General features: G+C 38.4%; 1 protein-coding gene across 1 annotated transcript; it reads right to left on the bottom strand.

Annotated features, from left to right (window-relative positions):
• Positions 1 to 3406: 3406 nt before the first annotated feature.
• IRAK1BP1 (interleukin 1 receptor associated kinase 1 binding protein 1) lies at positions 3407 to 11146 on the bottom strand (the record flags this gene model as incomplete). The annotated part of the gene is made up of 3 exons (XM_083377673.1): positions 3407 to 5672; positions 7197 to 7327; positions 10853 to 11146. The coding sequence occupies 3 exons, from the start codon at positions 11144 to 11146 to the stop codon at positions 5390 to 5392; spliced, it is 708 nt and encodes a 235-aa protein (XP_083233799.1). The 3' UTR covers positions 3407 to 5389.
• Between the last annotated feature and the right edge of the window lie 2932 nt (positions 11147 to 14078).

The raw sequence follows: 14078 nt of genomic DNA, 5'->3' as shown, positions 1-14078 counted from the left end.
ACTGTCCTTATCTTTTTTCTAATATTATTTGGGAATTTTCTTCAAAAATAGTATCTGTAACACTGTAGCTATGCTACTTTCCCTAAATAAGATTAAGCTTGACTTGACTTCAATTTCTTTGGTTTGACTGATTTACAAGATTCTTGCTATACCAACAAAAACAATTTTCATTTAGCACATAGATAAGCAATAATTCATGGTTCGATAATTTGTGATGATCTATAATAAAATGTATTATGGATTATATTATACTATCTTTAGGAATATATATTTCTTGGCATATTTACATAAAATATTTATGTACATATCATCTCTTGGTACTTATGGATACTATACAAATTATCTTACAAACTTGGCAGTAATAAAAGCAAATGTTTAATATAACCTAAAAAAGGATTCTGATACAGCACGGAGCATTAGTTTCAAAATGTTAGCTACTTGATTATTTCATTGTTAACTATGGTTAGTATACTGTGGTCTGATAGAAAAGTATTCCACATTCATTGCAAAATAAGTTTTTCACTTTAAAAATTGAAAAATTCCAAATTTAAGAATTTGATCATTTTTGTTAGTGAGCAGTAATGAAGCATAGAAAGAATTGTCTTCCTATATTGAATTGATTGTTCTAAGGTACATTTGCACCTAAGAGTAATCGATAGTACGATTTGTACCATATCAATTTTATCAATGAATATTACTTCATCTTTGTCAGACATTCTACAAGTCATGCTACATGTATTGCATATCAGTTTTAAAATGGGCATGTATATGTGTACACACAAACAGATCTGTCATATGCTGTAATACAAATGTTCTTGAAGTACCAATTTAGGATTTCAGTTACACAAGCTTTAATAATCTTAAATAATTTTACAAAGGACCCATCAAAGGGTCTGGAGTTTTTCTTTTCTGTAAAGAGAGTTTGTCCCAGGGAGCTGAAGATTGTCACCTCTGCTCTGACATAAACCCTCTCCCGCTTGATGTACTAGAACAGGGGTCTTCAAACTTGGCCCTTTTATGACTTGTGGACTTCAACTCCCAGAATTCCTCAGCCAGCAAAGCTGGCTGAGGAATTCTGGGAGTTGAAGTCCACAAGTCATAAAAGGGCCAAGTTTGAAGACCCCTGTACTAGAAGGTTTAGGGCACAATCCAGTCCACTTTGCATTTCTAGTTTGCGTCAAGAGGCATACAGAAGAGTATGCTTTGACCTCTCCCCGCCATCTGCAAAACCCCCACAGGTGAACAGTTCAGTTGTGGGAATGCTGCATAGATGTAACAGGAACCGACTGGATCGGGCTTTTATTTTACATTCTCATGTATCTGTTAATCTTGCACTTCATATAATTGGAGCTAAGGATTTATCTGATAAAAGGGCTGCTCAGTTTCTACTGTAAATAATGTACAAATGTTTATATTTTAAAAAGATGTACATTTCATACATGATGGCTAAGTCTGAATATCATTTCTAACATAAATCACTGGTCTTGCATTTTTAAGATGTTATCTTTACACAATTTGTAGTTACAATTGGCTATAGAATTTTTTTTTCATGTTTTTGTTTTCAGTTCAGAGCTCTTTGAAAACTTTCAGAAAGGTTGAAAGATAAAATCTAACATTATTGTAAACTCTGAAAGTGCTGGTGTTGGTTTATTAATGTTTTTTGTTGTGCAAGGGCAACTAAGGTATTGATTTTGTCTGTTATGTATGTTTCATAACATTTCCCACTAGCAGAAGAGTACATTTCTGCAGGGATATGATGGGATTCAACTCAATATAGTTTTAAAATATAAAAGGGATAGGGTGGAGTGAAGACACTAGTGGCATTATTTGTGGAATTACAAAAACCAAGCCCCAAATCTTTTTTTAAAAATGTATAATTTTAGGAATTATTTCTGTTAAAACAAAAAAAATTAACCAATGACTTATTTTGCATAGATAGGAGATACTGATTTTTTTTTAAAAAAATATCTTTTTAAAAATACAGTTAAAACATATCAAGAACTGCTGTGATAGAAAATGAATTGTTGACAAAATGCTTGCTCTAGAAATTACAAAATATTTGCACAGAATTTGTACACTTGCACAGATGGCATTTGACGTGTACATATCAAACATACACCTAAAGAAACAAGTTGTCACATTATTTGTTACATTTTTGGACCATCACTGCAAAAATCTGAAAAATAAGTTAAATCTGAATAATCAGTTCACATGACTTTATTTTTAAATAAAACTTTCATCACTTAAAATGTGAAATATATAAAGTAGAACAATATAAGGAAGTTGTCTTGGAACATTTAGTTTTAAAACTGACACATTTAAAGCTATACTTGTTTTGTACAATATGTAAATCCCAAATACGTTTTATAATACCTTTAGGTTTTTTCAAAGTTAATTTCCCCTAGAAATTTCCTTAATTATACTATAAAGTGCAGTCTCTCACCTGGATGAACAGTGCCCTTTCTTTTTGTATATATATTGATTGAAACTTTTATTGTTATGTGAAACACTTATGTTGGTTTTGATGAATACTTGGAATCCTTTTATACAAGCTAGAATGTAAGTGTAAGAATTACTGTCACTGCAATGTAGTAACATACCTATTTTTAAATAAATAGAAAACTCGTTTTTCTAAGTTGTGTTGATTTCTGTCATTAATGAAGTTCTTGTAGGAGGAACAGTGAAATTTTTTTCAAAAACAGTTGTACAGATAATGGAAGAACCAATGTTTAAAAAATCCCCTTCATGCTACTTCATGTCTACTTTAATGGAATGGGGCAACAGATTAATTGCATTGCTAAATAATCCAGCCGTAGCTAATTAGAAATAGAAAACTTCAAATACATTTGTTCCTGTAGGTTTGCAGAATTTTGTTAGATTGAATTTAGTACCAAAGGGGCAAAGACAAATGGAAAATTCCACCCAAGCCAAAGGGCGGGGAAAATTATATTGTTGCCAAGAAAACAATGTATGACTACACAATGTTATACTTGCATTGTTTTTCTTGGCAACAATATAAATTGTTTGCTATTATAATAATCTTTTTTTCCTCCTGTGATTAGTTTGAAAGATTCAGGATTTCTCATAATTGCAATTCAGTGTAACGTCTGAAAACTTTTAGATTTTTCTGTTTTGTTTTGTGTGGCATTTATTCGGTATCATTTTAGCATCCTAGGATAGATGGTAAACATTGACATTATTAATCCAAGAGCCAATATACTTTCAAGAAATTTCAACTTGGCTGCCAGGTGAGTGTTGAAAGTATTATTGGCTGTGGAATATGAAATAGGTTTTTCCTATTAACTTCCATTGTTAGCATAACTTCTAAGAATAATCCAATTCTTCATTAGGCTGTTTCAGGATTTTACCTGTTGAGGCCTTTTTCTCTTTTCTTTGTATTTCCCTAAAGTACAGAGTCTGAGTTAGCTTCTGGCTTGCTACAATGTATACTTTAGCCATGTTCAGATATTGTTAAGAAGCAAGCCATGCCTGCAATATGTCCTGAGGTTCAGGATCTTCCATAGGCACCTGTACATTTAGCATATATGAAGATAGTTTTCCATCTTGGCACAACTGGAAGTCCTATCACAATTGTGTGGGTACCATACATAAATCTGAAAATCTTAGAAATCCTGCAGAAAATATTTCTAAGTAGAAGAATCAAAACTGAAGAAAATTAACCTACCCAAGATTACCTTTTTTCATTAAAATTGGTGTCCTAGTGCAAAGTACTGAACCAATTTGCTTTGGGTTATAAAGCATTGAGAAAAACAATTTCCTTAATACTTCTTGAACAAAGCCTAACTGAAAGCAATTTGCAACTTAGCAATAAGAAAGCCACAATGAAGCTATTGTACAAATATTTTATTTAAAAAGCAGATTGCTTTGCACCAAACCACACATGTACTGCTTGCTGCATTAACAAAATTATTTTTTAGGTCTTAGAATAAATTTATATACACAATAGGACTACTGGCTGCTATATAATAGTAACTCTGAATATGACTTTCAAATAACCAGTTTTCCAAGAAGTTGTACTAACAAATGCTCTTAAAAAGGCAGAACCCACTGATAAAGGTACATCTACCTACAAGGTACACGTACCTATGTTTGCCTTGTTGAGCAACAGAATTGACTCAGTGATTACTTCAAAATGATGCTCGGTGAGCATTTTCTTGCGTTGTATAATGATAGCTAAATAAAGCTTTCCATTAATTTTAGATATAACATCTGAACAATGACTTTTTAAGAACACTAGCAGGGATCCACATTTTTCACCCCATTTAATTGAAGGCGTTTCTACTTATAGTTCCACTGTAATGTCCCGTTGCCTGGAGGCGGTCCAGGTCTGGATGGGGAGAAACAGGCTTCGTCTCAATCCCGCCAAGACTGAGTGGCTGTGCATATCGGCATCTCGGGTCAACCAGACAATTCCATCTCTAACGATGGGGGGGTGAGGTGTTACCCCCCGTTGATAGGGCTCGCAACTTGGGCGTCCTCCTGGATTCACGACTCAATTTTGAAGACCATATAGGAGCCGTGACCAGGGGGGCTTTTGCCTAGGCTCGCCTGGTGCGCCAGTTGCGACCCTATCTGGACCGAGATGCCCTACGCACAGTCACTCATGCGCTCGTGACCTCCCGTTTAGACTACTGCAACGCTCTCTACATGGGGCTGCCCTTGAGGACCACTCGGAGGCTTCAGCTGGTGCAGAATGCGGCCGCGCAAGTTGTGATGGGGGTTTCCCGATACTCCCATGTAACACCTCTACTCCACGAGCTGCATTGGCTCCCGGTTGCCCTCCGGGTGAGATTCAAGGTGCTGGTGATGACCTATAAAGCCCTAAATGGCTTGGGTCCGGGATATCTCAGGGAACACCTGCTGCCGGCATCAAACTCCCTTCGTCCAGTGCACTCCCACAGGGAGGGTCTTCTCAGGGTGCCACCGGTAAGAGATTGCCGGCGGACGACACCCAGGGATAGGGCCTTCTCAGTGGGTGCACCTGCCCTTTGGAACCAGCTGCCAGTGGAGCTGAGGACTGCCCCCGACCTCCGTTCATTCCGCCGGGACCTGAAGACCTGGCTCTTCGAGCTCTCTGGCCCAGGCTGAGAATTTTAATTTTAGTTTTAACCTTAATTTTAACTGGAGTTTTACTCATGCAGGGACGAATATAATTTTTTTAATCTGTTTTTAACTTTTGTATCTCTGTTTTTTAATCACCCTGTAAACCGCCCTGAGTCCTTCGGGAAAGGGCAGTATATAAATGTAATAAAATAAAATAAATAAATAATTTTAAATTTAAGACTATGGAAAAATCTAGTAGAGCTTCCTGAGTACATTCTTCTTTATAAAGGTTAAACAAAGTTTAATTAATGGTTGTAGAGGTTAATTAATTCACTTTTATAAGAGCAGCATTTTTCCTCTTCTTCTCTCCCTTTATTTCAAATATGGCAAATACCCTTGCAGAAATGTAGATGGTGGCACTTTGGAGTTTCTGCTGAAAACTGAATAAATCTGAAGAATTGTCTACATGATCTTCAAGATGACCTTCCGACTCCTTTACCTCTTCTTCCTTGATTAGCAGAGGTTTCCCTAGGGAGTGTCCAAATAATTGGCAAACTTCTTGAGCTTTTTGCTGAGCACTTCTAACAGCAGAAACACACACCTGCCTCCTGAAAAGAAAGATCAGCAAGAGTTAGTTAATCAGTTCTTATTTAAATTGGAGTTTTATGCTTTCAAACTCAGAATTTGATGACATTTATTTCAGGTAAAGTGAAGTCCAACTATAGAGTGAGAAGTGTTATTATATAACATCAGCATCACATAACTCCACATCTAGGCACATAATTACACACATTTTTGGTATCGCATAGTTACAAGTCTTCTCTTAATAGTATTTAAAAACCTGTTCTTTTCTGAAAGAAAAACAAAGTAATTTTTAGGAGCCAAACTTGTTTTCCCCCCCCTTACTTATTCCTTTTTCCTTGTAAACTATGATAATTGTATAGTTGAGTGCAAGACTATTTTATCACTGTTCTCCATACACCATCCTGGAAATATGAAGATCAGATTAAAAATACTTCAAATAAGTACAACCCCATTTTTAAAAATTTATTGCTATTCTGTTGGTTTCCTTAATTTAGTTACATGTTGCAATACTAGAAAGCCATCTGTAGGTGAATCGGTAACTTGGGCCACTCACTTTCCCTCAGCCCAACCTACCTCATTTTCTTGTGGGGAAAATAGGAGACAACATTATCCAACTTTCAGTTGCAGAAAAAATAAAAGTGAGTTATAATAAGAATGACAATAGTAATAAGGTAAAGGTAAAGGTTCCCCCGCACATGCGTGCTAGTCGTTTCTAACTCTAGGGGCTAGTGCTCATCTCCGTTTCCAAGCCGAAGAGCCAGTTTGTCTGAGGATGTCTCTGTGGTCATGTGGCTGGCATGACTAGACGCCAGAGGTGCACAGAACGCTGTTACCTTCCCACCGTAGTGGTCCCTATTTTTCTACTTGCATTTTTACGTGCTTTCGAACTGCTAGGTTGGCAGAAGCTGGGACGAGTAACAGGCGCTCACTCTGTTACGCGGCACTCGGGATTCGACCCGCCAAACTGCCGACCTTCTGATCAACAAGCTCAGCGTCCTAACCCACTGAGCCACCGTGTCCCTTGACAATAGTAATACTAATAACAATGACCTTATTTTACTAGAACTTTCTTTTTGTTACAATATTACTGCTCATTTCTTATATTATTACCTTCCCTAAATTAAAGGAGGAAAGTTGGGAGATGAAAAATGTGCCCAACTTGTCTAATTCAGTAATTCATTCTAACATTCTGCAATATTTCTCAATCTCTCCCACCTCCAAGACTGTCAACACATACAATACATATTACAATAGCAATCTGCCAGAGTAACTCCAGTCTTTTTATTAGTAACGCAGTGGTGATGGCATTCCTCTACAGCTATGTGGAGATGCTGGTGTGAACCTGATGATCAGTTTTAGGTCTGACTAACAACCCTGGCCCAAAGGACAACTATTAAAGTCCCAATCTCTATGTATGGCACAGTCAGTCCTCTTCAAGCTGAGCAACAAAATAGCATTTTTACTTTTGTAATTTGGAACACACATTCACAGTGAAATTCACAAGCCAGAAATATACACCTTCTTGGGAAATGTATGGAGAAACTTACCGAAGGGTATCTACAGCCTCCACTGTATGGTAAAAGTAAGGTGAGCTGATGATAACAGATTTATCTAGTTTCTCAACAAGATGATTACATGTATCTTGCATTTTCCCAAAATCAGTAAATATAATGCAGACCTGTGAGTATAAAAATGTAGAAGCTTTTTTCCAATGGTTTAAATGCAAGATGACAAAAACAAAAGATAGCAGTATATATGGATCTTTTCCAGCTTCTCACTTTTTTTTTATTTACTCTCTGTCTCGCACAATGTTTACTATTATAAAGCTGGGTCACAATCTCAAAAGTAAACCAAGTATAGTGAATTAAAAATCAAGTTCTGGCTAGGGTATTATCTGAAAATACTTAAGATACAACTGATGCAACTAGTTAATACCCCAATGCAGTAAATCCAATCTTGGAGCATTGGCAAGCAATATTATATATAAATATTAATCTACTATTAAATCTACTTAAGAAATCTAATAGGGCTGCAAAGCGCAGTCAGTTAAACACATAACTTATTTTTCTTTATATTAAACAAAATACTTAAAAATGGGCAAATTTATAAAACTATCTACTATCTACTATCCACATGAAGCTTTCTTCTTCTGTACTATGGGGTGATCCTGACAAACACTAACATAAAAATTCAGGTCAATGAGAACTATGCAAATGGTTACAAATTATGCACCTTAAAAATAGGGAAATACTTCAACACCTAAGTGATGCAGAGAAAAATAAGACTTTTTTAAAAAAAAAAATTCTAAGCATCATTTAAGGTGTTGAAATATAAGTAGTCCTTGACTTACAACCACAATTGAGCCCAAAATTTCTGTTGCTAAGTGAAACATTTGTTAAATGAATTTTGCCCCATTTTATGACCTTTCTTGCCACAGCTGTTAAGTGAATTACTGCAGTTAATTTAATAACAGGGTTGTTAAGTGAATCTGGCTTTCTTATTGACTTTGCTTGTCAGAAGGTTGCAAAAGGGGATCACAGGACGCCGGGATACTGCAACAGTCATAAATATGAGTCAGTTGCTGAGCATTTGAATTTTGACCACTTGACCATGAGGATGCTGCAATGGTCGTAAGTGTGAGAAACTGTCATAAGTCACTTTTTTCAGTGCTGTTGTAACTTCAAACAGTCACTAAATGAACTGTTGTACATTGAGGACTACCTGTACTTCTCTATTTTAAAGCATTTGCTAGTATCTACTAGTATTAAATTAGGACCAAAATAATCTATAAGAGAGATCTTCATTAGATAAGCTGCAATTTAAATAAAGGTATACACTTTCAAATATGAATCTATGCTACAGGTTAGCATCACATCTCTTCAATAGTGCTGTCTATGTATTCACTTTATATACTACTTGAAAATACTCCCCATTCTTAGTTGATCAACATACAAGATAAGCAGAAGAGACATTTGTCCCAAGATACCACAGCAATTAATTACATATTTTCAGAATACTTCCATTAAGTTTCCCATTAAAATTCTAAACTAGCTTTAACATGATACAATGCTAAATGACAAAGGAAATGAATTAATTTAATAAAATTAACAATCTATATCTAGAGGAGTTTTAAAACTTTTGTCAAATCAAAATAAACATATTTGAGACTAAATGTGCTCTTATTTAAAATACTTGCCTCTGCTTCCATCTTATATGCATTTTCTATTCTACTGAAGTTTTTTGTCACAGTCACATCATTTTCCTTGGGGAGGAAAAATGATCATTTTAAGTCCACTACTTAAAAACAATGCTCTTTTAGGTACTAGAAACAACAGAATATAGCAATGTATTTCAAAACAGCAAAAGAATGTTGGAGCTGGAACAGACTCACTAAAATCAACAGAGTTATATTAATAAGGATTAAGTCAAGATCCAACCTTAACATCCTTTCTTAAGCAATGTTTTAGCTCATATTTTACCATGAAAACATTTAACCATTTGTTTGATTCAAAAGTAAAAAAGTGCTTCAAAGTAGAAGTTGCTGCTGCAGTTTCTTAAAGCAGTTGTGACCCTTCCTGGAATCTTATGAAAAATCTTTTTGCCTTCAAATTCAAAGGGATAAACAATCCTAATAAGCATGGATTGAGTGAACAATTTCCAACAATACTTAACAAATTATGCTTTGAAAGACTGCAGTATCAGGAATATCCTAAATTACTGGTACCTATAAATTCCTAACAGAAATAAAATGTTACTCAATAGTATCATAAATCATCAAAAGAAACTGAATTATTCTCTAGGAGTTTTTGAACTGTATTACAAACTGTGATTAACATAAATTCAAATATAGTGGCTAGTATCAATTGGGTGACTTTAGGCTATCACTTTTTCAGCCCTAGAAAGAAGGCAATGGAAAAGCACCTCTGAAAATGTTGCCTAAAAATTGCATGAATTTGACTATGGAGTGACCAGGAGCCTGACTGACTAGAAGGCCACATACAGTATATTTATATTTTTACTTTTGTGTTTTTTTCCCCTCAAAATTTTTTCAACAGAGTTATGTCTTGTATCTAGGTTTTATGAGGCATCAAAAGGCACTCAGTAAGTTTCATGGCTGAACAAAGTATGAAAATGGGTTGGAATTACATTCATATGAACTCAGGAGAAATTATGACTTAGATCAGTACATAACTCTCTTGCTAGTTGCCCAATGACACCGCTTCATGGCGGCCAAGTAATATGTATTATCATAGGAATATGCAGAGAAATAATCCTTCCTTTGGGATGGTGGATTGGGAAGGCATGACACAATGGTGGAGTAGGAAGTCTTTAGTAGTAGGAAGGTACAAACCACAGCTCTGTATCTGATCCGGCAGGGTAAATAAAGAAGGTATATTACCATTGATATACCTCGAGCAAGAGTACCCTAGTGATAAAAGGTACTGGACTACTAGCAACCCCAACTCCTTGGTGATTCTGAGCCAATGAATCTCCCTAAACTCAATCTAATTCACAGCCTTGGTGCTGCAATTAAAAACACTTTATGCTGTGTACGCTGCCACGGGCTCCTGAATGACAAGTGAGATTCAAATCAAATAAGCTGAGATCAATTCTTGGTGAATAACCCTACGCAACATTATAAAAACCATTCACGACTGCCTACCCCTGGAATGGATAGGGGGACTATCCAGATGATCCTTTATCCAAGTATTTCGATGTGTAGAGCTCGCCGAGCCACCAATTAGCCAAGCATATCTTAGCCCAGGGGTAGGCAACCTCGGCTCTTTTATGACTCATGGACTTCAACTCCCAGAATTCCTGAGCCAGCTTGGCTGGCTCAGGAATTCTGGGAGTTGAAGTCCATGAGTCATAAAAGAGCCGAGGTTGCCTACCACTGTCTTAGCCTAATTCAGCCACGACGTTGTGCGCCTGAAGCGCGGCTAGGGCTTCCCCGTGCTAGCTAAAACCAGGTGGGCATGAAACACGGGTAGTTTTTAGCGTGACGGCGACCGCAAAAGTCTCAGAAACATACTTAACCTTACTACCTGGCTAAGACGCGAGTTCTCTGCCTCTGGAACGGTGGGACTAAAGCCAGGAACGATTGAGCCCGCTCGCACGAGACGAGCGGCCCTCGCCAAGGGCGGGAGACCTACTGCGACTGCGCGCAGGGGAGGGTGGGGGGACTCTTCTTTTCTTTACCCACCGAGATGCCGCCGCGCTGCCGAACCGTCTGGGCAATGTAGTCTAGTCTTCGAGCGACGCTGCTCTGCGCTGCGCCGGCTTCCCCTTTCCTGCTTCTCAAATAAACCGTGACCTTGGCCCGATCCGGTCCGGCGCTGAGCTCCGCGCTGCCGCTCACGTGAACTTCCCTCCCAAGCGGCCCTCCTAAGGCGGCTCTGGCCGGGTCAACCTCTCCCGTGCCCGAGCCGACCGGCGGGGACACCAACTCGGCGAACACCCGAGCTGGAGAGAGCGGCGACGGCGGCGGCAACGGCATTTGGCCGCAGCTGAAAAAGGAAGAGGGACCGTTAGGAGATCCTAGCAACGAACGCGACGCCGCGAGCCCTCGCGCCCAGGGAGTGACGGGCCTTGTAGTTCTGACGGGAAAATCACGTGGAGGCCGCAGCCCCGCCCTGAACTGAAGAGGTGGTTGGGGTTTTGTGCCGCTGCAGAATCTTCTCTGTCGTTCGCGTAGTGCAGAGGTCTTCAAACTTGGCCCTTTTATGACTTGTGGACCTCAACTCCCAGAATTCCTCACCCAGTGTGCCTGGCTGAAGGACTCTGGGAATTGAAGTCCACAAGTCATAAAAGGGCCAAGTTTGAAGACTCCTGGCATAGTGTTTGAGCAGGGGGCAGTCTGGCGCTTGTGTCAGGATGGCCTTAGCAGTTCGTAAATCATGATTTATGACCTAGCACGGTTACAAACAGAAGTCATAGCGATGTAGTCAGAGAAAGAGAGTTTATATTGTGTAGTGGGCAAGTAAGAGACGCCAGCCGGTGTGTGAGTTCAGCTCTTTATTGGAGGGGTGTAGCGAACTGGGGAATGAGGGTTACCTGGCCTTAAATACCTAGCCAGGTAAGCGAACAGCCAATGGGGTTGGCCTTAGGTTTCCCGCCGAAACTGGGTTTCCTGCCAAAACTGTTTAGGCCATCGCCCCCTGGTAGCTGTTGCTATGCAGGTGCCTGCATACATAACAGTTTATTCAGTAAAACATTGAGAATAATGATGTTTTATTCAATAAAGCAGTTTATGAAATAAGCCGTTGGGTTTAGGGTGGGGATTGCAACGAGAAATGTAAGGTTTTTCCTGTAAATTTAACACGGTTTAGGGAAGTGAGTTTGGCTTCCTGACGATTAGGATGTTTTGTTTCTTGTCATAGAGAATGAGCAGAGGCCTATAATTTTTAGCTGCCCTTGCTAGCCAGTTGCTTTGGATCCTGCCTGTTGCTTTGGAAGAATGAAAAATGTGCACTTTTTTGGAGATGGACTTCTTTGGCAAAGTTCTGAGTTAATCTTGGTACCCCGTGCTCCAACAAAGTCTTGTTCTCAAACATGCTGCTGCTTCAAGAATCTTTGGAATTTACATCCAAATAATCATAAAGTTGAAGCTCAGAAATAGTAACCGCATAAGTCTTTTTCTAAGCCCCCAAAGTGCCTAGCTTGGCTGGTTTTTGTTTAATAATTTTATTCCCATAGGTAACACTACCCTAGCTTCTATTATGGCCATTGCAAATTGTTTGATGACTAGTGCTGCCTTTAAGAAAGGAAACAGCCTCATAAGTCTTTTTATGCATCCTTTTTTGAACTCTTGAGATTATATATACTAAGAATTTATCCACAGTGAAAGAAAGGGAGTACTAAGTACACGTTTGAAGTGCAAATTTGCTAGGTTTGGATTGGGTAAAATCATTCTTTGTTATATAAATTTATTGAGACTGGCAATTTATTTCCTTGAACTATAAATATTGCAAGTGGCTTGAAGTAAAAAATCTACACACTTTTGGTATTTTAAATATTAACATATAATGACAAATTTATTGTAGTAACCTGGAAACAATATGTCTATATAATAAGTACATTCTAGAAACAATTCTCCTTTTCTCCCGCTGCCCATTTCCTCAACTACTAATTGTTACTTGCCTATTTTAATCCTACTTTGGACATTATTAACCCATATCTGTTTGGATCATTTGAATGTAGGAGACATGGTGGCTCAGGGGCTTGATGAAACTCCAGCAGTTCGAGCCCTAGCTCTGTGTGGCAGGGGGAGCTCCTGTCACTCACTTCAGCTTCTCTCCACCTAGCAGCTCGAAAGCATGTTCTGTTTGTGAATAGATAAAGAGGTACCACTTTGGTGGGGAGACGAGTTGGTGCTCTGTGAAGGCAGGTTCCAGATGGCTGTGAATTTTCCCATTTGTGGCACCTGCTTGCGAAGCAGCTCTGGGAAGGGAGAGGGCCTTGGGTGACATTGCAGGAAGAACCAGTCATCTCTTTCTTGATTGCGAAACCAGCTCACCATCATCTGGTGCATCTTGGAAAACAGGCAAGCATTTCCTATAGCAGGGCTGGTACCTTAGAAAGCCAAACTTCTACTCTGCAATAGCATACTATTATTATTATTATTATTATTATTATTAATAATAATAATAATAATAATAATAATAATAATAATAATAATAATAATAGTAATAAGTTGTTGAGAATGAGAGGATGAAGATCTTGTGGGACTTTCGAATACAGACAGATCTCCATTTGGAACACAACACGCCAGATATCGCAGTTGTAGAGAACCAAAGCATACAGCTGATGATATCGCTGTACCAGGAGATGCCAGAGTCGAAGAAAGAGAACTGGAAAAAATTACGAAATATCGCGACCTGGCCATCGAAACTGCACAATTATGGATGAAAACCCATTGTCATCGGGGCAGTGGGAACTATGTCCAAAAACTTTGCAAAAGTCAGCAGGATTACAGATGTGGGTTGCATAGCAGATGCTTTTTTTAAAGGTCAAGATGCCCTCAAATCAAGCTTGACATTTGTTGATCACATCTTTTTCTTGTTAGAGATGCTTGCAATTGTCTTCTACCAGATTGCTTTTCTCCCTTCCCATTCTAGCCAGCACCCTTGAATTCCCAGGCAGTTCCCCATCCAAATCTCCCTGCATTGCCAAGGTCAGCTAGGTGTTGACACTTGCCGATTTAGCATTCTAAAAACCACAATAATCAGGGCTGGATATTGTCCACAATTACCACAGGAAATACACTATTAAATTCATTCTTAGAGAAAATGTGTAGCACTCTCATGCATGCTTATTCAAAAATAAGACAGAGTGCACTTGTATCCGTGTTTATTCACAAGGAAAGCTGACTGCTTAGGCTAGGAAAACTGGCCTAAGAAAAGTGACAAAGAATTGGCTCTTTCTACTGA

The sequence above is a fragment of the Vipera ursinii genome, assembly GCF_947247035.1.
Source record: "Vipera ursinii genome assembly, chromosome: 1".
Lineage (NCBI taxonomy): Eukaryota > Metazoa > Chordata > Lepidosauria > Squamata > Viperidae > Vipera > Vipera ursinii.
This window is presented reverse-complemented; position numbering and strand designations above follow the sequence as displayed.